This window comes from Larus michahellis, chromosome 10 (genome assembly GCF_964199755.1).
Source record: "Larus michahellis chromosome 10, bLarMic1.1, whole genome shotgun sequence".
Classification (NCBI taxonomy): Eukaryota; Metazoa; Chordata; class Aves; order Charadriiformes; family Laridae; genus Larus; species Larus michahellis.
The window spans coordinates 13,963,371-13,988,717 of record NC_133905.1 but is presented as its reverse complement, the minus strand read 5'-3'; the positions used below and the strand labels follow the sequence as shown (position 1 = coordinate 13,988,717).

At 42.2% G+C, this 25,347-nt stretch overlaps 1 protein-coding gene across 5 annotated transcripts in view; it reads right to left on the bottom strand.

Moving 5' to 3' along the window:
* The window catches only part of LOC141749207 (contactin-4), a 347,767-nt gene that overhangs the window by 90,324 nt on the left and 232,096 nt on the right, over positions 1-25,347 (bottom strand). For all 5 annotated transcript variants that reach the window (XM_074602291.1, XM_074602290.1, XM_074602293.1 and 2 more), the window contains one exon: positions 17,945-18,040. In XM_074602291.1, coding sequence (XP_074458392.1) covers positions 17,945-18,040 — 96 coding nt within the window. The remainder of the gene's footprint in view (positions 1-17,944; positions 18,041-25,347) is intronic.

The following is a 25,347-nucleotide window of genomic DNA, read 5'->3' as shown; positions in this document are numbered from 1 at the left end:
CACCAGATGAAAGACATTCAACCCCAAATCTTTTCTTGCTATACCAACTACATAAAGTGCATTTTTCATCTACACAAACCCATGCTGATGCGTTACATGCACTTGGAATACCCACACTACCACCATAGCATGTGCTAGAAGTAGAAAAATGGATTTCTTTTTGCCAAAAGAATGCAGGTTTCTGTTCGCAAGGACCCACGCTGCTAGGTATTTGCTCTACTGGTCCAGAACAAAGACAACAGAGACAGGGAAGAGTGTCCTAAATTAGTCAACATCCCTCATCTATAGCAAAGGAGCCTACAGAAAATTTGGGCTGGTGAAGAGCAGTGGAGGTAAAGGAGGGGAGCACACAGGCGTGTTAGCAGAAGCTTGACTGGACTTTGGCCGAGATAGATGATGCAAGCAACGGGCACAAACGCGCAGAGCTGTGAATCACCCCCAAATCAGGTACGTGGCAGGAAAGCCCACTGCACACCCGCAGACCACGAAGCTTTTCTTCACGCTCCCTCCCCTGCCACTGCAAAGAGGCTTTCAGGAGCAGGTCAATCCCATAGAGATAACACAGTTCACTTACCATTAATATTTACGTCTCTGGGCTAGTGATGGGCAGGAGAACACGATAGGCAGCATGTGGCAGGCAGGCTATACACCTCAAACATTCATCCTTGCAACATCAGACAGGTACAGGCTGGACTCAAAGCTCCACTGACAGCCTTTTACTCAAGTTGCCCTTTGCAAAGTTGTTTTACTGAAGTGTGCGTGGCAGCAATACGAAAAAAGAAGCCAGAAGCCTTTTTCTTTAATCCTTTTATCCCTTTCAGAGGCTAGCTCACACCAGTTGCTCTCTCCATGCATTTCAGTGAACCCTGATGCTCTGTGTTTCTGGACCAAGAGTACTAACAGCAAACACATACATGTATCACACCCAAGTATCAATGAATATTTAAAAATAGATGCCAAGGCCTCTGCCACTATTGCACGGCCGCATATCACAGCTTAAGAAAATACAGAGCAGCCAGCAGTTGTCATCAACTTAAGCAATTAAAAAGGAAATAAATTATTCAAGCCACTTGAATATAGATTTAGGATGTATAAAGATACGCCTTTTCAATTTTATTACCAGAGTGGTAATAACGCAGGGCGGCTGCGCTCCTGGAGACGCCAAGCCCGATGGGCGCTGCTGCATGGCCAGCACCTTCATGCCCCCCGGGTGAAATGAGATGCGAAGTAGTAGAAGTTGCATCACTTGGCCTTCCTGCATGGGTTTTGCCTGTTTGGTTTTTTTTACTTCAGCAAAGCACACAGCCCTCCCGGGCCTGCTCTTCCCGATCACGTTCAGATCTCCTCAATTTTCTAAAGCGTTCGATGTTAAACTCTATTAAAGCGTGAGTTGCTCCTGTGCTGCCCCCAAACACTCTCTGCTCAAGACAAGAAACAAAGCTAAAGACACTGTAAATTTTAAACTTTCTCTGAATGATAGCAAGCGGTGAAAAAATGTTACTGGAAGCTGAACAGAAATTCTGCTATGAGTAATTATTATAATTAGACCATATGGTTTGCCAAAATAATGTTCTCTGGTCTTCTGTCTTGCCACATGCGCACTATTTTGTCTTTGCCTTGTCTTTGCCTTTTAGTACAAGAAACTCTTTTCTTGATTTTTCTTTTTTTTTAAAAAAAAGTCTCTTCCATAAAGTCAGAGCTGCCACTTAAAAAGGTCTCTGCAGCCATTATGGGAAAAGCTATTAAAACATCAAGATTATGGTAACCATAAAGCTGAATAGAAGAATGAAATTTTGAAATTAGTATTAGCCAAAAAGTAGGGGTCATTTATCATTTTTAGTAAGAACAGTGTGGTACAATACACTTTTTTTTTTATAGGCATTACTGAAAGTTACAGAGATTAATCCAATCTTTAATGATTCCTATAATTTCTATATTATCACCTACTATGTCACTCTCAAGTTGGACAGGTGGGAACTGTTCTTCAGTGGGAAACAAAAGATTTGCAGCATTTCCTGTAAATCTTGATGCACAAAACTTATGGTTCATTACACATGGCAAGAAAGAAATACCAAATTAAGAAAACCCTCCCTTCTCAACAGTCCCAAGCAACCCAAACTCTAATTGCAGCAGTACAGTGTTTTGGAAGAGCTGTACATAATCTTGAGGTATTTTGAAATGAAAGGTGAGGCTTGTTTCTGTATGTTATAAATGATAATTTAAAATCAGATACGGCGAATACAGCTCTATGAGTTAGGTTTGAACTTTCCTTGATCATGTAGTTCCATAAAATTATGATTGCTTTTTTATTTTTCAAATGGAAGTTATTTTTATTTATTATGGATGAGAAGTGCTGAAGTTTTGCTGTCTATTTTACTCCATACCTCTGCTTTCCCTGTCATAGATGGGGCCTTTCCAGATACAGCTGACAGCAATAGGGAAGTCCCAATAAGTTTTTCCTGGAAAAAAACTATTCCCTTCAGCCCTCAGCTACTGCAGTGCAACTGGTGACACTGAGAAACTGGATCTAGCATTATGCTTTTATGTGATTTAGTACAGACACCTGCTATTTATTTTATGTATTCAAATACTAAAACAACATTTTGCCATACAAAACCCCAACCGTACCCCTTCTTCCGCCCCCATTCAGTTCATAAAAGCCATTCACATCGCAAAGCCGTAACCAAGTCTGGCCAAGACATGTTTTTCCCTTATACAGAAATAAGATAATATCGCCCTGAATGGAGAGAGGGAAGAACCTGCCGTCTGTAGCTTCAGTCACATGGGATGAAGCCTCACCCCGGCAGAACATGGCTGTGGCACAAACCCTAGCACGTGCAGCCAATGCCACGTTAATGTCACCTTCGCGCACCTCTGCAACGGGCTTGAGTGGATAATGCCTCTGTCAACAGCAACGTTGTATAAACTTCATAAAAGACCCACTTTTGGTGAATAATTTGTGATTTTTTTTCTTTTTTTTGCTCTGATTACTTGCATTCTCCGGTGTTCAAATTTCTCTTGAGTGGTCCTAACAGGGTGTTTTGATGGTTATCATTTGGGCAATGATAAAGCCTAACTGATTATCTGATGAGTGTCCTGTGAATTCATTTTGTATTCGCATCTTGCTTACTAAATTTTGCTGACTGCTTGTAGGGGACATTCATAATCTCCAATTTCACTGCCATTTGATTAAGCAATCAATATGAATAACATCACACGAGCTGGAAAGGAGGCTTGATGCACTACAACACGCTAAGAGTGCAATGGGGAAAAAGAAAGGATTATCAGGGAAAGATTAGTCCCTGGCACAATATACCACGTAGGTGGCCCTACTCAAACTCCCGAGGCTCCTCTCCACCCATACCAGTTGTCTGCTGGAACTGCACTGCAGTTTTTGACCATTTTTCTCTTTCACAGTTTTAATAGTAAAGCTACATGAATTACACACTGTACGTATTTTTTTTTTTGTGGGCCTACAGACCATTTCATTGCCCTGCCAGCACTTTGGATCAGTTTTTTATCTTCTCTTCTTAAATAATTGCCAAATAATTTAAAGGATTTAACTTGGATGCACACATCATTTGGTTATTCTCCCCTTGACTCCATGCTCTGCCCTCTCCATCACATAGGGCTGCCCAGCTACGTCCCACCACAGCTTCTGTGCCTCAAAACCAGGTTTTAATAAAAAGAATCATGAATAATGAACAAGATCAATCTAAAGCTAATAATACATTTTTGGATGAACCCACATCTATGCTGAAACTGTTGACGCAGTTACTCAGCAGCCAGCCAGTCAACCGTCGTCTTCTGACAGAGAAGTGTGCTGTCCTTGCCAGCTGGGACAGGGAAAAGCACGAGCCCTTAATCTTTGCTAATCGTGAAGTAGTGAATCGGTTTGCAAAATTTGAGTTGGAACAGCGTGGAAGAACCACAAGTTTCTGTTGCCAGTGGTGATATGGTGCTGATAGGAATCATCACAAAGACATGGAAGGCAACAAACAGATTTTGATAGGTCATGTCTCCAACCTGAGGCATGAGAACTATGACTTCTCTGAGGTTTTTCAAAATTTTTCTGACAAACCGCCAGTGATGACAGTGTACAACTTCTGATACGGTCTAACAGGGTCCGATACGGTCTAACACACACCTGTGGGGAAATGGGACTGCACAGCAGGCTGCATTGCTGGCATCTCCTGACCACGCACTGACGGTCACAGCAAGTGGCCCCTTTCTACTTGGGGGGGGGGGGGGGGGGAATTATTCTTGTAAATGTAACTGTGCCCGTGCGTTTGCTACTGATGGTTTACGGTAACTGAAAAACTGGACACACATGTACATGGCATGTAGAGTAACGAGTCAGAAGTGTGGACGCCCAGTATGTACAGCTTCACTTATGGGTAATTAAAAAGGTGAGAGGTCTTCATTACCTGAGGCCTAATCAATAATCACCTGTATCTGCTGCATCTCCGTTTTTCTGTATCTCTAAAATAGTTAAATACTCGATGGCTGCACAGAATTGACCTGGCTTATCTCTCATAAACACATTCCAGCCCCAGTTGATGGCTGGCCACGCTGGCTGCCGTGGCACCGGGCACATTAATGACTACTGCACCGTGCCATCAGGGATTTTGACAAAATTTTAACTTGATGTTCCCTCAGGGAGAAAAATCAACAGCAGCTTTTATCTATGACTGAATGGAAAATGTTGTGAGATGGAGTCCTGTGCTGTTACATTTACTACAGTTAAATACACAAACCTATTTCAAAAACACCTGATGGGCAGCAGACACCCTCCCACACCCCCACCAACCTAGCATGCATCCTGGTGTGTTTTGGAAGAAACGAAAAGGGGTTTTTGTCAGAAAACCTTCATAAACTGTCTTACAGAAATCTACAGCTCAGCCTGGACTTGCCTGAAAAGAAAACCCCCAAACCAAGCCAACCTGGATTTGCCAAAAGGCTTATGATACCTTTGGGGAACCAGGTTCGGTGTTTACTGAAACCGGTGAACCTTGTTTGAGTTCACCAGTGAACTGAAAACTGGTGAACAGAGACAGGATCAGATTTGATAGCACTCAGTTTCATGCACCTCTGATTTAAATTTAAATTTTTGGAGTCAGGCTCAACCCAGCAGTGACCCAGCTGCTCTTGGACAAGGCTCTGTGGGAAGGGTCCCTCCCGCTGGCCATGCCCCTTCCCAACAGAGATGCAACCTTGAACTGCACCAACCAACAATCATGCTTCGGACACTCGAAATGTTGGGATACTGGGCTTGCCAAGAGTGATACTGATCCATTGAAGACAGGAATTCTGAACTGAAAGCTTATTTCTGCTAAGGAAACTTCCTGGAAAATTACCAGATGGGTAATCCTGGAATGAAACACCACCATCCCCGGCATAAAGGAGTACCCATGGTAGTCATGGCAGCTGATTTATGGTGAAATAAAGATTTCAGGAAAATTGTACCAAGCACACAATGTGATGTGCCATGTAACTACATCAAGCCAACCTTAAAAAAGAGCAACAATGCAGAAAGCACTCACAAGTGGGTAAATAGCTATATATTTGCTACAACCTTTACCCCTACTAACCACGCAACACTGTACTTCTGGAAGCCAGGAGATGCTTGCTTGGTCTCCTGTGACACCGATTCACGCCTAGATGATTTCGTAGCTTTTCCTACTGAGCAATGTATAGATCTGGATGATGCTCTCTCTATTTGCACGTTGATGTCAATGAGGAAATTCCAGTAAAAAAAAAGAGTAATAGCTTTATATGGTCCACAGAGTTGGCATCAACATCCTTCCAAAGAAACACTCATCTTCACCTGACAGCCAGAGATAAAGTACCTCTGTGGCAGATGTTGTCAGTAGCAAATGGAAAGGAGAGAGAGGAGAGATCGGCCAGAAAACAAGATAAAAGGGGCTGGACTGAAGCTGCTAATTACTTATGGACAAACATCAAATGAGAATAAATAACGCTGTAAGCTGGGCACCTGCATAAAAGGTGTTTACACTGATTTTTAGTTCTGCACTGTATTTTTGCTGTGCGAGATTCAATCGTTGCTTATATTTTCCAGGCTTGTTCTACATAAAGTGCTACACGTATCACCTTAAGGAATGACTCACAGATTTAATCCGCCAGTTTGTTTTCTGTTTAAAGTCAGAGAGAGTTAGCCTAAAAATCTTCTTTTTGTGCACTTGCTTCAGTAAAGCTAAAGGTCCCTGGGCTTGTTTTAAAACATATTTCAATGTGACCTAGCTAATCCTTTAATACCAGCTTTCACTACCTTTGATCAGCCTCTTACTGTAGCTATAAGAGATTAGATCAAACCTTTAAAAACAGAAAGTTGGTTGCAGAGAATTTTCTTACTGCAGTGAATTAATATTGTGATCAACTCCAAGGTTGAAATATCTGGCCAAGGAGTGCGGGCAGTATGTCCTTTAGGGGAGATCTCTGCACAGACAGGCACTGCTGAGATTTGCGATGCTGTGGCACTCGCCTGTAGTACACAGGAAAAAAACTGTCTCTTCACATATTTGATATGTGAGTATCATATACATGATATATGATATAAACAGTGTTTTGATATCTACCAGCTGAAAACATCATGGCTGCACGTTTAGATATATTTTTAAACAGCGTCATGGTTGCACATTTGGATATATCATTTAAATAACACCATGATTGCACATTTAGAGATTCTGTATGTATCAGGTAACAGAAAATGCCCAAACCAATACCCCCATTTATTGTCCAACAACAAAATGTCACCCCCCATAGGAAGGAGTGCTCACACGGCCAGGACTATTGACTTACACAAAGCAGTATATGCAGTCAGGGATCTAGAAACCCAAATTCTATTGCAAAAGTGGAGATATATCAACGCTGTATTTGTGTCAACAACACACTTTCTTCTATGACCATCTCAAGGGAGCTGAAAGCGGAGCATCCGCCCTGGCCACTTCCGAGAGCTTGGTCTGAAGGGGGCAGCCAAGGCCGGGTTTGGAGGGTAACGGTGGTTGTAACGCCGTTAGCAGAGCCTGGGAGCTAGACTCGGATCTTCAATTTATTTTATAAAGAGATCACAAGATGTTAGAACTTCCAAGAAATGCCTATTGACTGAATTCTGTCAGACGACAGGTTTCACTCATCTTTAGCCTGCCCCTCCCAGCTCTACCCCCTTTCAATACCATTTCAATCTTCATTTAGTGGTGACTGCAACTGAACAGGGGAATAAACCACATGACTAGCTCGCAGATGATTTCTTTTTAAAGATGTCACGAGCTGTCACTGATAAATAAAAAAATCCATTAATGTCATGTTTCTTATTATTTCGGTATTTCCAAGGTCTTTACTGAAGAGTTGAGCCTTTTCCTTCTAGTTTTCCGGGAGACGTCCTACCTCGCTGCCTGTCCTTGACAGCCCAACTGGGGCACCAATGTATAATGGTAGGTGATTGGTTGATAGGTTGCAGTGGTGCCAACACCGAAGGTGATAAATGACATATACCAGTTGAAAATTTGGGTCCGAATGCCTGTGCCAAAGTCCGTTCTTGACTGCGACCCTATTCTGCAACTCTTGCTCACAAACCCCATCCCTGCTGAAATGAGGTAGATCACATACATCAACTCAGGTGCTTAACGTAGCGTAAAACTAAACTGAGCTCAGCATTTGTGTTATTGGAAATATTTGTAATTTCACAAATTTCTCAATTAAAACAGCACTGCATGTTCTCTGTGCTGTCAGAAATATCGAGCTGAAGCATTCCCAAATTAGGGAAGAATTTATCCCTACCCCTTATCCTCAAATATGTTGATAAATTTGTGCACAAACTGAATCAGCAGTTTTAGAGAAAGGATTATGTCAGATTAATTTTAATCTAATCCATTTCTATCTCCCAAGAAGCTTTTTACTTCTTGCTTTTAATAATTTAAACAGTGACTGTGGCATAGTATAAAAAATAAATGATGGGAGATGCACTTTAAGTGGAAGTTACAACTCTCAATCACTTCTTATTTAAATGAGAGCTTCATATGCCTGATTTTAAGTTTAATGAAACCCATTTTTGCTGAACTGTAATAATCTTCAACATGTGGAACCAGACGTAGAAGAATTATGCTCTCCTGCAGCTCCCAGAGCTGCCAAGGAAGCCTCATGTCTGACTCCTCCGCTCTCCGTAAAGCTGCTATGGAAAGAGATACCTCGACCGAATTTTGGGCTGTCAAGAAGAACCGCTGTCAGGCTGCTCAGACGCAGCCGCAGCGTTCAGGAGCATCACTCCACTTCTCGTGAGCGGGGACCTCGCCTCAGAGTTATGCTGCAAGGTACTAGGAATTGGCAGGTTTGGGGAAGTTATTTTCTGGTTCTTGGCCTGAGATAAGTCACTTGGAAGCTTTTCAAGCTCAACAGCTTATGCTCTGGAAACTACTTTTAAAATGTTGACACTTCTTTGGTCATGGAAATTTGACTACTGTATGGGACATGTGAGCGGCAGTCACTATTAAGAGAAGAAATCGATAATAGATTCAGGTATTTTTGACGCTGCACTGTTTGCTCTCCTCACGGTCTTCTCCACCTCCCACACATCTCCAATATACAGACTGCATCCTACTCCAATGAGCAATACCTAGACAAACTCTGTTTAAATTTTATTTTTTCCTACTCCAGGAAAGACACCTGTGAGCTGCTGAGCCCCAGTTCGTGGGGAACACCACCCTACTGCAGCATTTCCCTGTTTGCTCAGAAACTGAGCCTTCCCTCCACCATTCCCTGCATCCTGCAAGCAGAACCATCCATGCACACCATGATTTAACTCCTGCCCTGGGATTCAGAGAGGTCTGCGACACCTCCTGGTGCTGCACGTACCACGTTTGCCAACACCGACCCCACTGCCACATTCAAACATGTCGAAAGCATCACTGACTAGTGCTAATGGAAAATACTTCTCTGACCCTTTTTCTTTCTCAAGCCCAAGGGACAGCTTACCTGCTTGTATTTTGTCTCCAACCTTTGGAGCATTCCAGGAACAGCTGCTCAATGACCTTGCAGCATTTTGACAAATAGTTGAACCAACCTGAGAACCAGCTTAGCCGATTTTTTGCTTGGTTTCCTAGAGAAATGGAACTTCTACAACCACGTTGCCCACCCATCTGTGAGATATTCCTCTCTAAATTAGCTTCTCACTAATCGCAACCAAATCTGACCAAGCAGCAATGGCTTACACAGACATTAAGATAGGAGAGAAAGAGGAGAAACTATTAATGCCGGAATAAGGAGAAGGCAGGGGTAGTTCAGCACTTTGACAACCTGCTTGGCAAGAGGCAACCACCCAGTCCTGAGCTTACGGGTTGTGCAAGAAGAACATTTTTTAAAAGCTCTGGACATACCACACTGGAAGAAACTGCAGGGAAATAAAGACTGAATATTAAGGTTACTGGAGTGGAGTGGGGACATAAAATGTTCCAGGTCACTTGCTGCGTAAGAAATATGGCAGGAGAAGCATTCTTATGCTAACAAATACAGAAAAGTAACAGAACTTCTAGGATTCAACTTTCCATCCTTCTAAAGATTTCATATTAATCGGAATATGCCATAAGAAAAAGATCTGGTACCTATTTAACACTTAGAGGAACATGTTTTCAAGGCTCTCGCCCAAAGCCATTCCGAGCCGGTCATCCAGTGAAATGGTAGATGCATTCACTTGCAGAGTAGGCAGAGCAGGCTGATGCTATCTGGACAGAATTAAATAATGCCCAGCTTTTAGGTAGACGTTAGGTGGAAATGTCCTTGGCCTCCTTGACTATATGCTATTTCTAGCGCAATTTCTTCCCTTTCCATTACCTCTTTCAAGGTCGTCAGTTTTCCAAAGTTCTAACATACATTTTGCTTAATGTTGACTGTAAGGACACCAATGGAGAATATTAAAAACATTTGTTCCCATTGTTACAACGTCTCTAAACATTTATTAGTAAGGTTTAATTCTTCACGAGTGACAAATGAAAAGGCGGTGTGACAGTCTTCAAAGAAGAGAAACAACTGTAAGGTTGGCACTATGGGATGGGGAGTAAAAGGGCACAAATACTTGACAGCAACTGAAGAAAACTCTGTTCCAAAGCACTCTGCCGAGCAGCGCTGCTCGGGGGGCGAAAGCCCCATACTTTGATCCTTTGATAGTATGAAAATGCCTGATAATTGCCTTTTTCCTTCTGCACTGTTCTGATTAGTTTTCCCAGATTTTTCTCCCCTTCCTCCTTGCACTCTGCAGCAGGGGCTGTATAAGCATGAGGGAATACGAGATGTGATTTATGCGACAGATTATTTACAAGACAAACCCCTCAAACCATTCATCGCATAAGAGAGGCCATCAACCAGACTTACAGCCAAAACATTTTCACTGTTTCCAGCCCGTGAAGTGCCCATCATCGCTTTTAAAAAAAAAAAAAAATAATGAAAGGAGAGAAAAACTGACCAGATGAGTAAGCACGCACTAATCATTTTTCTGCAGAGCACAGAAGTGGTCTTAGCAGTAAAGTGCTTTCTGAAAACATGTCTGGTGTCTACACTTCACTACCTACCGTACAGCACGAAAGGCTGAGATTGAGATGAAATCAGAATTGCCATCTCTTCTGTCAAATGCTAAAATTTAGTTAGTTCTACTTGATTAAGCTGTGCAAAAGAACTAAAAGTTCTCCTAGCTACTGGGGGAAAAAAAAAGGCAGGAGAGAACAAGAAAACCTGAACACATCCATTACGTGAAAAGATGTGAGAATAATTCTCTGTCAACATTTCAGCTCACAGGCACAGGCTCCACGGCTGTGTTTCCAACAGGAGTAATAGCATCAGATGGGAAAGAGTTATTTGAACAACTGAGCTTTAATGAATCTCCTCCTCTTCGGGAAGATGGAATTTTACAAGCGCATTGAGAACACGGGCACCGCAGAGACAGAAAACTTATTTTCCTTTAACTCTTGCCTTCGTTCAGCCAAAGAGATGTGGTTCCCAGACACTCAGGAAGGTCACCTGCCTCCGTAGCAGAGGGACAAGGTGTCTGGGGAACTGAGGTGCAGGACCACAAATCCTGTTGGGAAGGTTCAGTTCCTGGGTCACGAGGAACATCGTTAGCAGCCCTGAGCAAGTGGGCAGGAGGAGACACATCCTGGAGAAACACCAGCAGGTTTCGGTCTGCTTATCTGAGCACCTTGCTACCTAAAAAAGTTACCAGCTGACTTAATTCTTCCACAGATCACTCAGATAAATTAGAAGTGGGAATAAATATGCTCAAGATGTGAGGAGTGGTGGTATGGGCTATGGACAGAGATCTCGGAATAAGACATACCTCTAAGGAATGCAAAGGAACACAACAGAATTTAAATAAACAAGTAATGGAGAGCTCATTTTCCCCAGATCTCTGTGTACATTCACCATTTCTCACAGCACTCGGATATCTCAATCTCTAACTCTATGGGGTTTTCCCATGAGGGCAGGAAGTCAAATGTCATGAGAACATGGTGTATATAGATCTTTCTAAAGATGAACCAAGAGAAAACCGGGGGTGGCGGGGGGGTGGTGGGGAGTGAAGAAAATCCTAAAAGACAAGGTCATTTATCTTCCCAAAGAAGGGCTGGGGAAAGATTTACAGACTCATTTGTTCTACATGTTTACGGGTGTGCTACCAGCCTGTCAAATACACACCTTTCTAGGATTGTATTTTTTAATCTTTAGACTCACAATGAAATGCCAGGGATGTTAGAAGGTATTTGAAAACTGTAGTAGTTAAAATATTAACTAACCCTGCCCTGGCTACCAATTAAATCTAGTAAAAGCGGCAGCTAAATGATTCAGTTCCCACAAACTTAAAAAGAACTCTTTGGCACAAAGGCATATTTTGGTCTTAAAATTTGGAGATAAATTAAAAGGACAGCAACCTCCAAATACCTCCCAGGAATATCCCCCATGGAATACAACTTACATTCAGAGCCGTGAGAAACACAAGCCAGTGTTTGCTTTGGTTTTTGGGGCTTTTCCTTTGTTTGTTTCAATTAAGTTTATCTTAACAAAAGAAACCTACCTTGCCAAATTTGATTAACAACACTGGAAAAAAACAAACCAAGAAAAACTAATGTGTTTCCCCCTGCAAAGCTGCTCTCAAAAGGAAAACATTTTCAGCAAGAGCTTCAATTGAACACTATTTTAGGTTTTTAAATGCTTCATGGTTTCTAAATATATCTAAATGTAATAAAAAGGCTTAAAAATAGAATGGAATGAAACACTTCAGACAAACCAAAGGTTGTTTTGGGTTTGTTTTTTTCATTTCGGCTAGCAACTGCCCCCCCACCCCACAATCGATTACTCCTACAGCTCCTCTGCCAAGCGACGGCAAATGGTATTGATCTAGCAGGGCTTTAAAAACGTAAAGCAATATAGCATTGTTTTATGGCATCTAACTTATAGAGCTCATCCTAAGACATGCTGAGACACCTTAACTAGTCTCATCAAAAAACTTTTTGATGTTCCTCCCATTTCCAAACCCGTTACTGTGATTCAGTTACTGGGGACTGCCCAGTTAACGCTGCGGTAGCGGCCAGTGGCTGCAATGGGGACCCTCATGTGCTTGTTGCCACAAAACCGAAGCTAAATTTTAGCTACAAACATACTTTTGGGATCTTTCACTGTTCTCTCTTGTCCATTTAAATACCTACAGCCACTCATCATGCTGTTACATGGGCCATGTTCCCATAGCAATGTTTACTCTTACATTGTGTTTCCCATAGAGCTTCACAGGTAGAATGGTTGACACATGACCATCGTTAGGCTTTTGATTAAAAAATAATGAGGAAATAATGGAAATAATGAGGGAAACCCCTTCATGCCCAGGGTCATTATCTCAGAAAAATGCTAACAACCCAAATAGGTTTCTACTAGTTCTTACACTGATTTAGTGTCTGTAAATGAACAAATAGGTAAGGTAAAAAAAAAAAAAAGGGAAAAGAACTGAAAATTTCTAAAGGACAAGGCACCATAAATACAGCAGGACTGGCTTCAGGGGCTCAGGCATCTACTGCTCCAAAAGCAGAAAATACAACGGAAGCAAATGTTTGATTTGCATTTATTCTGGTTTTCAGTCCAGCAAATTCCCGAGCTCCAGATGAACATTTATATTCCAAATTTCCAGCACTCAGCAAGCACTTCATCATAGGAGGCAATCACATCATTATGCTGCTTAACAGAATGGAACCCCAGGATGCACCGACCTGACAAAACAGCGACTCCCCGCTGAAATCACGCTGCAAGAAATACACATTTCATTTTCATCTTGGGGGACCCGGGGAGGGGGAAAGCCAAGATTCATATGCTTGAATCTCCAACTCACATTAAACTAAAAATTGAGACAATCCACGGCGATGCCCAATTTGTTCTGTGCAAGCTGCACACAGCCCATTTTATGATGCTGAAAATACTTGTTAATCATTTGGACTCATTTTCAGGATGAATTTCTTGCAACATCTGAACAGTAGGAAGCTCTTTATTTGGCATCATTAAGAAGAAAAAAAAAAAAAAACCTCAACAACTAATGTATGTAGGCCAACATAATCTCACTTTCAGCTGCCGGCACGTTAAATATGGATGTTTCCAAGTAGCAAAGTATTAGAGTGAACTAAAGTTGAAAGGACAAAGGTCTGGATGCAGATAGACATTTTTTTTAGTAAAAGCCACAGTTTTTAAGACCAAGACAACCAATGACACAGCAGTGGATAGGAAACAATTCCCTTCTAATTCACTATTTTTCTAACTGGAAAAGGACATAAATACTCATGCCTCACCTCTTCAGAGCAACAGCTACTCTCAGATTGAATAGTTTTGCTTCCACACTTTTTTAAGCTGTCCTTTGCAATGCAGAACAGAAACTAAAGCAAAAAATTAAAAAAAAAAAAAGAAAAAAAAAAAAGAAGAAACCCAAGAAGATTTCTCCTCTCCAGAGTCCTACGCTTCAGCATTGGTCATTAGTGTCCCCAGACACCTTTTGCAAGGATGATGAAGTTAGGTTTGCTGTCCTAATCAAATTTCAAAACAAGTAATTGCATTTTCTCTATCTTAATGCCACTCGCACTTTCAACGAGATATATTATTTTTCCCAGCTAACCTGAACATTTTTTACTGTTGCACTACAACATTAAGTACTTGCAATGTTATATCCCAGAGGTGGGATATCGGGGTATTGGAAGGAACCGATCTCTACAGCTTTGCTTTGCAAACACTCCCTCAGACCCTGGGGATGGAAGCTGCCCATGAAACATGGCGGTTTTCCGACATGCAGCTACTTCCCCGTGATATCTGATATTCTCTTATGGACCTCCATCTGCCCAGAGCTGGAACAGGAGATAGCTGCGGTAATTGCGCAGTGACTGCTAGAGACCAAACAGCTTCGATTGCAGTGGGAGACGTGCAGTTGGCTAATGGAGACGCAACGCACATGACTGAAAAGCGTTAACTTTGCAAGTTGTGACTTTTAAAACTCATGCTTACTTCTAACCTTAGGAGGAAGGAAAAGAAAAGGAAAATATTGCCACAGAGAAGATTAATTCCTGCAGAACAAGGGTCTCGGTTGAATTAACTGGACCTATTTTGACTTTCCACTAAATACTTCCTATGCAAACCAGAAAACAACAGCCGGCATAACTCCTGCCCAACTTAGTTATGACATTGTAATAGCATCAATTTAGACTAATTGTGGATCTGGCTATAATTAAGATGATTTTCTAACTGGAATAGAGCAGGTAATAGATGGTGGTCATGTAGGAAGTCATCTCCCATCCAAATGACTGAGGGAGATAATTACCCTTCAGTTTTCTGCCTGTCTGGGCACCAGCGACACACTCACCTCCCTGTCACCGTAAGATGCTCCTTCCCACATACAGAACCCAAACTGGAAATAATGCCAGCACCTTTCTGGAATGTTTGTCTACCACCAGTACATACATCCAACCTAAAATTTTCCCACGCATCCCCTGAACAATTGTACCACCATTTCCTTCTCGCTGCTTATGCGAATCACCACCAGTCGCCACATCTCCACGCAAGGTGTTCGTGCTCCAAACATTTCTTACAGCAAAAGAGAAAACTCTCAGTAACCACAGAGCGAAGCTTCGCTAAGGAGACAAAGACAAATGTGCACGATTCCTGCCGTGTCTCTGCATTGTCCGTGTAGCCCCTGTGTCCCTCGAAGAGCCGGCAGCCTGCTGGCCCGGGGAGATGCAGGAGGCAGCTCTGCTTGGCCGCCAGTGCCAACAGGAGCGGGCTGTGCGGCAGGGGCTTGTTCTAAAAACTGGAAAGGGCATAAAAACTCAGGCCTCAGCTCTTCAAAGCAGTGCAGCTCAGCACCCAGCTACCCCTGCCCTTCCTGAACTTGGCCCATTGACACTATCCCACTTTGTGCAGCACAATTATTTTGTGATAGGATGAGGGCGAGCATCCCTCTTCAGCCTCACATTCAAGGCACTCAGATGAATGGGGTTTAAGTATCATGAAGCTTTTCTGTTCCAAATCTCCCCTCCTTTTTTTTTTTTTTTGCTACGGAAATGAAGCTAAAACTGATGCTTCACCTGCAGCACTGCAGTCCGCAAATGAGCTCATGGCTGATCCACAACCCTATCTTTGGCAGCTTCTTCATCAGCTGTGGCAATGAGACCCACCTGAAGGGCTGAGGTGGCAAGCTCCATCCATGCAGACCAGAGGGCACGTGCTTTTGGGTATAGTTAACACTACAGGAGCCCACTCTCATAGAAGTTAGATGCTGTGATAATGACTAATTTTGTGGACTTGCTATCACAGGTGCAAGAACTACCTTCAAGTCATGAACATCAGAAACCTGAGATACTGAAACTCTCATGATAATCTCGGAACTGAAAGGAAAAATGGCATCTGAAGTCAATAGATGACAGAAGCCCTAGCTGAATAAATTAAGTGGTAGGTATGCTTGCCATATAGTTCCTTCCTCACAATATGTAAAAGCAAGGTTTCCTGTTGGTCTGCCCTCCAGCTGGTCGGACCAAGTGGAAGAAGCTCCTTAAGCCCTTGTCTCCTCCTATCTCAGCAATAAAAGCAGCCTAATGGCAAATAGCTCGCCAGGCAACTGTCATCCTGCTCACAAGGACAGACAGATTTCAAAGCAGGATTGCAAATTTCTTTAAAAGGGACACAGGTCCGTAAAAGATGACTGCTTGTTTGCGACGTACTGAACAACCCCCTGATGAAAGAGCCAGCCGCAACGGCTGGTTGTTGATCGTGGTGGTTAGTGGCACGACACACAGCCATGTCTGAAACAGCATCCGGCAAGAAAAGGCAACTGACTGACTCCCTTTCTAACACATTTTTTGATATAAATATAACAGTACAACACTTAACACACAGGGAGCAGCTCTGTAGCCTTCCCTCTTATCTCCTTGTTAACTACTTTGTAACACAGTGAAATATATTGAGAATCTGGAGAACCCCAAAAACATTGGTGTTAAAATTCAGAAGCTCCATGAGTGTTTGGTGTTCTTTGGATTCTCAATATATTTATACAGTCCTTTTGCTGTACTTAAAATCTTACAGACAATTCAGAGTAGAAGGTTAGAAATATCGCTTATGTTGATGAGAGCTGACCTCTTCTCCCTCCCAGCCCCTGTCCTGGGTGGGCGTGCTGTGCCATTGATTCTCCACACCCCAGGATAACGTAGGTTAGAAATGTGACTATTGAAAATGCCCAGGGAATACAGAAGAGCATGACACAAATGCCTGAAGGATTTCAGGCTGATCCAGCCCAGCTTGGCTAGATCTGAAACCTGTGCCTCTCACTGAACCCCAGGTGATGCTCAACGAGTTGGTGAGGTGTCTGCAGCATATTCTCCAGATCCGATCTGCTCAAGCAGTGAGACCCCAGTTGCCGCCTGGGCCAGCGACCAAGGGACAGTGGGCAACGCAACGCAAAGATACCTGCAGAGCTCTGCTGTGGCCAGGCATAGGGTGGGACAGGTCCAGCAATTGTCACAGGGGTCAGTTTCCATAACCATACGGGGACATACATGCCATTGCCCCTGTTCTGAACAGCGAGTGTAACATGTAACAAGTCAAAGACTGAAAAACTAGTAAGATTTTAGGAGGGGATCAATCATTTTATAATACAACTATAGTACTCTACAGAATATGTGTCGATAAGACCACTCTTAACACCACAGATTGGGGTTTTTTTCTGCCTGTCTGCTACTATGGCTTTTCCCTTTCTCCACGAAAGTCAGAAATCTGCCTCTTTCTAACGCGTCAGAGATACCAGGGACTGTCAGGGAAGACAGGTTAAGTCCTTTTCTGCACAGTCTGTATTTCCGGACACTCAATGACCCCTGAGTTGCAATTAGTACCTGTCTCTGTAATAATAATGGATTAAAATGTATCACCAGAGAAAAACAATAGTGCACAGAGTGGCAAACCTTCAGCGACTTTTGGTAGCAGAGTTTCTCCATCATCCTGTCTCTACCTTCAGATTATGGTTTCCAGAAAACCAGGTGTAGGTGTGAAGCCCAGCAGAGAATACACTGATGTCTTCAGCATCCCTATGTAACTTGTTGGCATGTTATTTCCTCCTCTCCTACAACCCCCTCCGATAAGACCTTGTCCACGTCTTCTATATATGCACACATTGCTTTAGTTTGCATCAGTTCATCTCGTACATGCATCCTCATACGCAGTAAAATTAGGCTCTTTCTCTGCACTGACACCCAACTAGAGATCTCCCAGTGTGTTTAGTCAATAGGACCACGCAGCGTGACCCACTCACTCAGACCAGCACCACCACAGCCTTTTCCTTTAAGGTGGGCCATTTTAAACTTCCTGAAACATAACCCGAGAACGAAAACCTTGCAAATTGCTGCTGAGTGCTGAAAGCAAGAGAAAGAAATGGCTTTACCTCCAGAATGTGGCGGTGGTCCACACAGCAGCACCATCCCCTGGCCCTGGCGGACGGACACCGTGCTTCTCATTCTGGTTTTGAAGTTCTCAAGATCTGCCAAGAGAGAAAGAACTCAATTAAAGGGAGTGTAATGGTTTTTTCCTCATGAGAAGGACAGAAGGTTCATTAGGACTTTGCTGTGTGACAGAGAAACAAAGTGAACATCAGCTTGGTAGGTGCGTTGGTGGGATGTGGGTGACATGCGGGGCAGGGGGAGGCTGCTGTGGCTGCCAACCATCATAAGCAGCAAAAATGCCTCTGCAGGCTGCAAGGCTGGTAAGGGGGGAAAAGGTGCTGAGATTCACCCAGGGCAGAAGACATGCCTAGAGAAAACTCCAGCAACCTGTAATGCTGCTAGTTTTACTTTATGAAGAATTACTGCCTTAAAAAATCGCTACCTTCAATTATGTTATAAGCCAGTTCTGCTTCCCTTTAGGAGACTTGTAACTGATGCCCTTGCAACTCACGTGTAGAAACCCTTCCCTTCCCATAAGAGAGTCTCTTGGAATAGCTGTACGTCAGCCACACAGTGCTTTAATTAAATTAAATTCCTCCTTCCACCTCTCTCCTTTTCCTCTCCTTCAGAGGCCATGAGCTACAAAAATGCAACGCCCTCTCGTCTCTCCTTGCACACTGAATTCAAGAAACTTGCTATTAAGTGAGGAGGTGACTCCGTAAGCCGAGCACTGGCACCAGGTATCAATCAGCGCCACCGGCTGCTGTGCAGGAGCACTAATACGCTGAATCACTTCGATAGCCTTTTATCTTTATCAGTCCCTCGTATTTCACTTCTCATTGCTTTGCTTTCAGTGTAGCTGAGCTGTGGTTTGGTGATTACGAACCTGTTGTCAGTGCAGTTGGGAACCAGAGAAAACACACAGCTGATAAATATTTAACAGGAAGAACTAGCAGGAACATCATTATAAGGTTACAAGGATGAAAAATTAAGCCTTGATTTTTATCCTCTCTTGAAGATATTTTCTGGAAGCACTGGCACGCATACTTAAAAAAAAACTTAAATAAACAAAATCAGAAGAAGTCACTGCTTCAGTTTAGAAAGTTTCTTCACGGATCCCTCCTGCTAAAGCTGAATTCAGGACAGAATCCAGGCAAAAGCGGATTCCACTGCAGTGGAAGCAGCGAGTGACAATCTGTTACAGTGCTAGTAGTCATTGTGAGATTTCCAGCACCGTTCTGCTGTACCCTTACATTGTACGTTACCTCATCCCTAGGATCTTATTATTATATTATTTCAGCTTTTCCATTTACATTTTAGTGGGTAAATATTGGGGGGACCTAAAAAGCCTGCTGCACTGCAGTGAATTATCTGTGAAACCAAAACCAGTGCAAACCATTCACCCTCCCATCTTCCTCGTGACCACGAGGTCGCTTTGGTCCAACAGACCCCAGGCAGCGCTGAGCAAGTGGCGTTATCACACCCTTGGGGCAAAATGGGTTCACACAGAAGGTTCAAAACTACACTTGAGTTTAAAACTGGTCCACATTTAACCTGGGGATCAATTTAAGGGCAGGTTCACCAGTGTGAGCTGTCAGTCCAGACTCTGTGTAGGTACAGGGAGACAGTAAAGCGTGGAATTTCCCAGCCACAAGTCGTAGTCCGAGTCTACAACTTTGAGCAGGGTGATTTTCTTTGTCCTTCTGTCTTTTTTTTTGGCCTAGGAAAAAAGGCAGAAGGAAAACAGAAGAAAACCCTTTATCAATGAAAATAGAGGGATATAATTTTTCTGTCCTAAATTCTATAAAAAAGGTGGAATGTCACTTTTCAGGAAGCACTATTACATTCCTCTGGTCACCTGCCAGTCTGATAGATTTAAATGTATTTTGACTGCATACAGGCACAAGATTGGATCTCATCCTCCCTGAGGACAGTTGCATAAGGAATAATAGCCTAAAACCCAAATGATGCCTGGAGGAATAAATGTGGTACTATGAAACATTTTAACATTCATACTATCTTTCAATAAATGAAAAAGTAAAGTAAAAGCAAAACAAGTCCCAATCACCAAAAGAGATGCTTTATATACATGTATATACACACATACACATATAGATGCAGTAGAAAAAAATTGCAGAAGTATTTCTTAAGAGTCTCAAATGATATATAATGGAAGATTATTCATACCTCTAGCTATTTATATCTTTCTCCGTGCTGACAGAACTAATACATTATGCCATATGCATACACATACATACACACAAAAAAAATTTAGAGATTACACAGAAGTCACTTTTCAGGCCTGAAACCTAAAAAAGCCACACGCAGGTCTGCTTTGGAACATAGGAAAGAAAAATTGCATCAGCTCAGAGCCTGTGTGTTTAAGCCTACTTAGACAGTGCTCTAGGGAATTCTTCGGTTAATCATGGGGGAGGGAATGGGAACGGTCTTTCATTACCAATCACAAGAAACCGCTACGTGCTTGGTGACCCAGCAACTCTTGATTACGACAGTATGGAGGGAAAGTGCATGACTCAACAGTTTAAATGCAAATCTAGGCTTCTAACTTTTTTTGCAAGGAAGAAATAACCCTATTTATCGACAAAACAGATGGCTATATATTTATGACAAGAAAAGGATTGCTACCCAGAAGGGGTGTTTCTGCTTGAATGAACAACTAGAAAATGATGGAAGAATGGTCAAAATCAATTGGAGGCAGCAAGCAAATCAGAGCATTTGTCACTATCGCTCACAGTGCAAACTATCAAGCTTTGAAAGTCAACCGTCAGTTCTGAGGAGCCTCATGCATGTTCTTAAAATCTGGCTCCAAGTAAACTAACAAGATTAAGGTAATTATAAGAAAGGCTAATGTCTCATTAGGCTGATTATGCTCGTGCATTCTGAAATCCACACTTCAAGTTTATTTTTGCAATAACTAAATAGTAACTTGAATTAACAATAATATCATTAAGATTTCATTAATAAGAAAATCCACTTCACCACCACCTTACAATCTTACCAAGAAATTAGGAACAGTATTAGTGTTGTTGAACGGTTACAAAGTGTACAGATTAGTGATGTGCAGACTCAAGAGGTTCCCCTCTGCTCTCACGTGCTGGGCAAAGCGGACAAAACCTTTCCTACAAACTCCTGCTCAAATGGGTGCAGAATATTGCACTGAAATTTTGTCCTGCTGAATTCCCCATTCATGGGGGTAAGACCACTTGTTAAACAACAGTTAAACACACCTGGAGAAAACCACCCCGCAGGAAGCTTTAACACAGATGTAGCACTCTAACACTTCCTTCCCCACATTTGTTATCTTCTTCCAAGGGAAACACAGATGTCTAGTGCCTCTCTAGTGCCTGAAGAGTAGGTAAGAAATTATTATCTATACTTTTGACATTAAAAATCAATGGGACTGCAAAAGAAGAAGAAAAAAAATAACCCTCACAGCTACAGCATGACTCTGAATTACCGCGTAAATGGTTCGGCTCTGTGTGTCTCCCCTGACGAGAGCATTAAGTTCCACTTTGCCTTGCACCCAAGGCCAAAGACCTTGGCTAACATATGAGGATTTTTGTTCTTATTTGCCAATAGAAAAAAACAACCAACAAACCCAGAAAACTGCCAGAAGATTTATTAAGCCAGCAAGCTTAATTATTTCTTGGCACACTTACCATTTGGAAGGTTTGAAGCAGGACCATCATACCTGTGTGTTTCCCTTGACACCAGCTCTCTGGAAACGGCACCTGAGCAGAAGCAGGTGACCTTGGAAATCTGAGGTTTGCAGGTGTCTGGCTGCTGGACCTGCCACTGTGCCCCAGCAGATGCCCCCCACGACACGGCACGGCTGTTCAACATGTGCTGCTACAGGGCTGGCCTCTACTCATGTTTTTCTCACTGCTTCATATTTTACCTTTTTTTCAATTGTTTGTTTCCTACTTCTTCTTGTCGTATTCTTCCACACTTTACTGTTGATCCATTTCTCACGTGCACATTGTCAACGAGATCACTGACTCCCAACGCAAGTACTTTTGCCCATGTTTTGAAATGAAAACAAACAACACAACAAAAAAACCCACAAGTTGTTGAAAGACAGCTGAGGATGTAGATTAAAAGAAAAGAAAACAATTTCAGATTTGGGAGGGAGGCAGTGAAAGCCTTGAACAGGTCACTACTTTCACCGACAGAAGTGAGACGTTCCTGGTTTCCATGTAGAAGCACCATCATGAGGAGACAATGCCATCTCTTGAAGTGTTTGCTAACCCAGTGGAAAATGTTAATAAAAGCCAGGGGCATGAAGTTGAAGTCATGGAAACGGAGATGAGAAATTACACTTATTATGAGTGATGATGATCCGCTGCTGGAATAAACTACAACAGAGCGCGGTGGGTTCAGTCAGCATCCTCGATGCCTGGAGATCAAGACCAGCTTTCTCGAACATCTACAAACACTAACTATGCTTTAATCACACTTCAGCAGCCAGGTTCAGTTAGGGATAAACTGGTGGAAAACACGAACCATGATAAACATGAAGCCACATTCCAGGGCACTGCACCCATTGAGCCTTCAGGGGCATGAAATACTGGGGAGGAAGAGGAGGTCTGGAAGCCAGTGTGACAGTGTCTGGTGGCCTGATGCCCTCTTAACACACCTGAGAGTCCCAGAGGTTTGCTGCCTGGGACCTGGCAACCTGGTATGTAAGAAATCTGAAAATTAGGACTAATTATTAAGTACCCCATGGAGTACAAAATACCTTGTAACAGAGAAATAAAAGACCTGGTCATTTAAGGAGCTTACAGTTAAACGTCAGCCACAATGCAATGAGCACTGGTAAATAGAAGGGACAGAACAAGACAAAGCAAAATGATGCCTGGAAGTGGTAAGTTCATTAAGTTTTAATATGCAGGCATCTTTGTGGCTTAATTAAAGTTTTTAGGGTTTGAATTGTTTCAGTTACAGTGATCTGTCATTGCACAGATCAAAAAAGAAAGGAGCTTTAATTTCAATAAAAATATTTACACATGAAACAAACAAAACATGACCAGAATTGAGGACCATTTACATGAATAGAAACGGCTTCTTGTTGTAGCCAGGATCTTCGCATGTGCTTTTGGTGAAAGTCTATCTGCTCAACAACTCAGGGATTTGGGGCACTAGGCAGTATATGATCATGAAAAAATACTGTTTCTATTCATAGGATCAAAAAGGATAGCAGATGCAAGAAGGATGTAAACTTTCCCTAACTAATCAAAGCAGCGTGAAGTCTGCTTGAGAAATCCTAGGTCATTTGCACCAATGAATAACTTGCAGATCAGGCTTTTCTTTTAAATGTATGATTTCGAATAATCAAGATCAGATATTTGCATGACTGTTAGGAAAAAAATACACTTGCATATTAGTTTTTTGCCCTATTTAACTTGGACATTCTCTATTTAGAACGCAATTGTCAAAATTGATTAAGAGAAACCGCTGAGAAAGAAAATATTAATGCTTTCCAATTCTGGAGGTCACTGTCCTGCCAAAGCTTATTGGGAGCTCACAATATTAAAACAATGACTCCACTGAAAATAGAAAAATACTGTATAAGCTCTAGTAACTCCAGCATCACACGAGGATGTGATTACTAATGTTTTCAGTGCAAAGAGGAGAATATAACAGGGAGGTTTAACAGGAATGCAGACAGGCTATTGCGATTAACACTGTTACTCAGACCTCATTTAATGAACGAGAGAGGATGCCATTTAAACTTCATCATCTCCACAGTTATCAATTCTAAATCAGACTGAACAGGCCCATGTGAGTACAAAGCTGTATGTATTTAACCTGTGAAAAACCCATTGATTTGTACCCCTGACACCACTGTACTAGCGATCGCATGACTTTGGGAAAGTCATTTTGCTTCTCTGACTCATAGTTTGCACATCTCTAAGGATAAGTACTTAAACTGCGCGTCTCAAAAGAGACTTAATTAGCTAATATTTGCACAAAAACTTGACATCTGGTGCTGAAATGCACTAGAGTGCAATACGCTATTACCATGTGCACACTAACACCCAGCCTTTAACATGAACTTGAATGTCTTTTCTTGCATTACTAGATTTTTCTGTAGCTTGCATTAAAACTCTGCCTTAACGTTTAGCAACACAACTTACGCAGGTACCGGTAAGCGATGCCAGTCTGATAGAGAGGCTTATTCCTCAAAAATGCTCAGAAGCCCAGAAGGTGCTGGCAGTTGCTGTCAGTCCCATCAGCTTTTCAGCGTGGGTAGGGTATTGCATTGAATGACCTCCTTCCAACACCCTAAATGCGGTTTAATAAAAGCTTAAACAACCTGGAACAATCCAAAGCCCCTTAAGACTGAGTAGTTTGTCTCAGTAAATGGCATATGGAAATTTTAATCAAAAACATACGGCATTTCACAGTTACATTTATCCAACTTTGGCTAGAGTAATGGAATATTTCCCCAAGTTTTATGTATAAAAATCAGTCTTTATAGCAAAGAAGATGCAATTATAAGCAAAACAAAAGAGCTGTAGCCTTTCATCCTTTATTAGGACCTACTTGGATTTGTACTTTACTTACGAAAATTGTTGATTCTTTTTCTAAGCGACCACTAGATAAGTCCTGGAAACCAAAGTTTGCTCTGTAAAGTAAACATTTTGCAGATAACACAGAAGGTACAAGCAAGGAAGACCACATCGGCTCATTTTCCTGCAAGTTTCCACCGGTGGGGGCAGTGTAATATTTGACCTTCGCTTTTTGTATTTATATCCGTTCTCATTTACAGCTCCGCCAACTGTTCGATTGTTAAGACCTCTGCCCAAGCGCAGTGGTTGCAGTGTTTGTAGACGAGGCCCACTTGGTTCCCATTATTGGCTGCAACGTGGAAATAACTCGGCACGTTCTGGAGACCAGAGCGAAACAAGGCGCCTTCCCTCAGGAGCCTGCAAGTCTCAGGCTATTGCTGATTTGACAGAGATCCCTATTTTTTATGAGAGCTAAGCTCTGTTTTGCCTGCCTTTGTTTGCCGGAGGAGGGTTTCCATGTTTTGCTTTTTCTTAAAAAAATCATTTATTTTAATGCATGGCATATTTTTAGAATGCCAAATCCATAATTATGCTGGTTCTGAAATGAAGAGAGAACTCTCTATGCAAGAGGGCTGTTTTAGAACTATTAAACAACCCCCAAAATATTATAGAAAATTACATGATTAGTAAATGATTCAAATTGACGGTGACAGGCGTCTGCATATCTCTTAGAAAGCCAGTTTATGTGACTATATCATGTAGAAGGAATCACTGCTGCACATTGCCTTGAATGGCACTCTGTCAAAAACTCATACACCATTAGTGAACCCTTTGTCATTACATTTAAGGGTTTTTTTCCTAATGATTAGAAA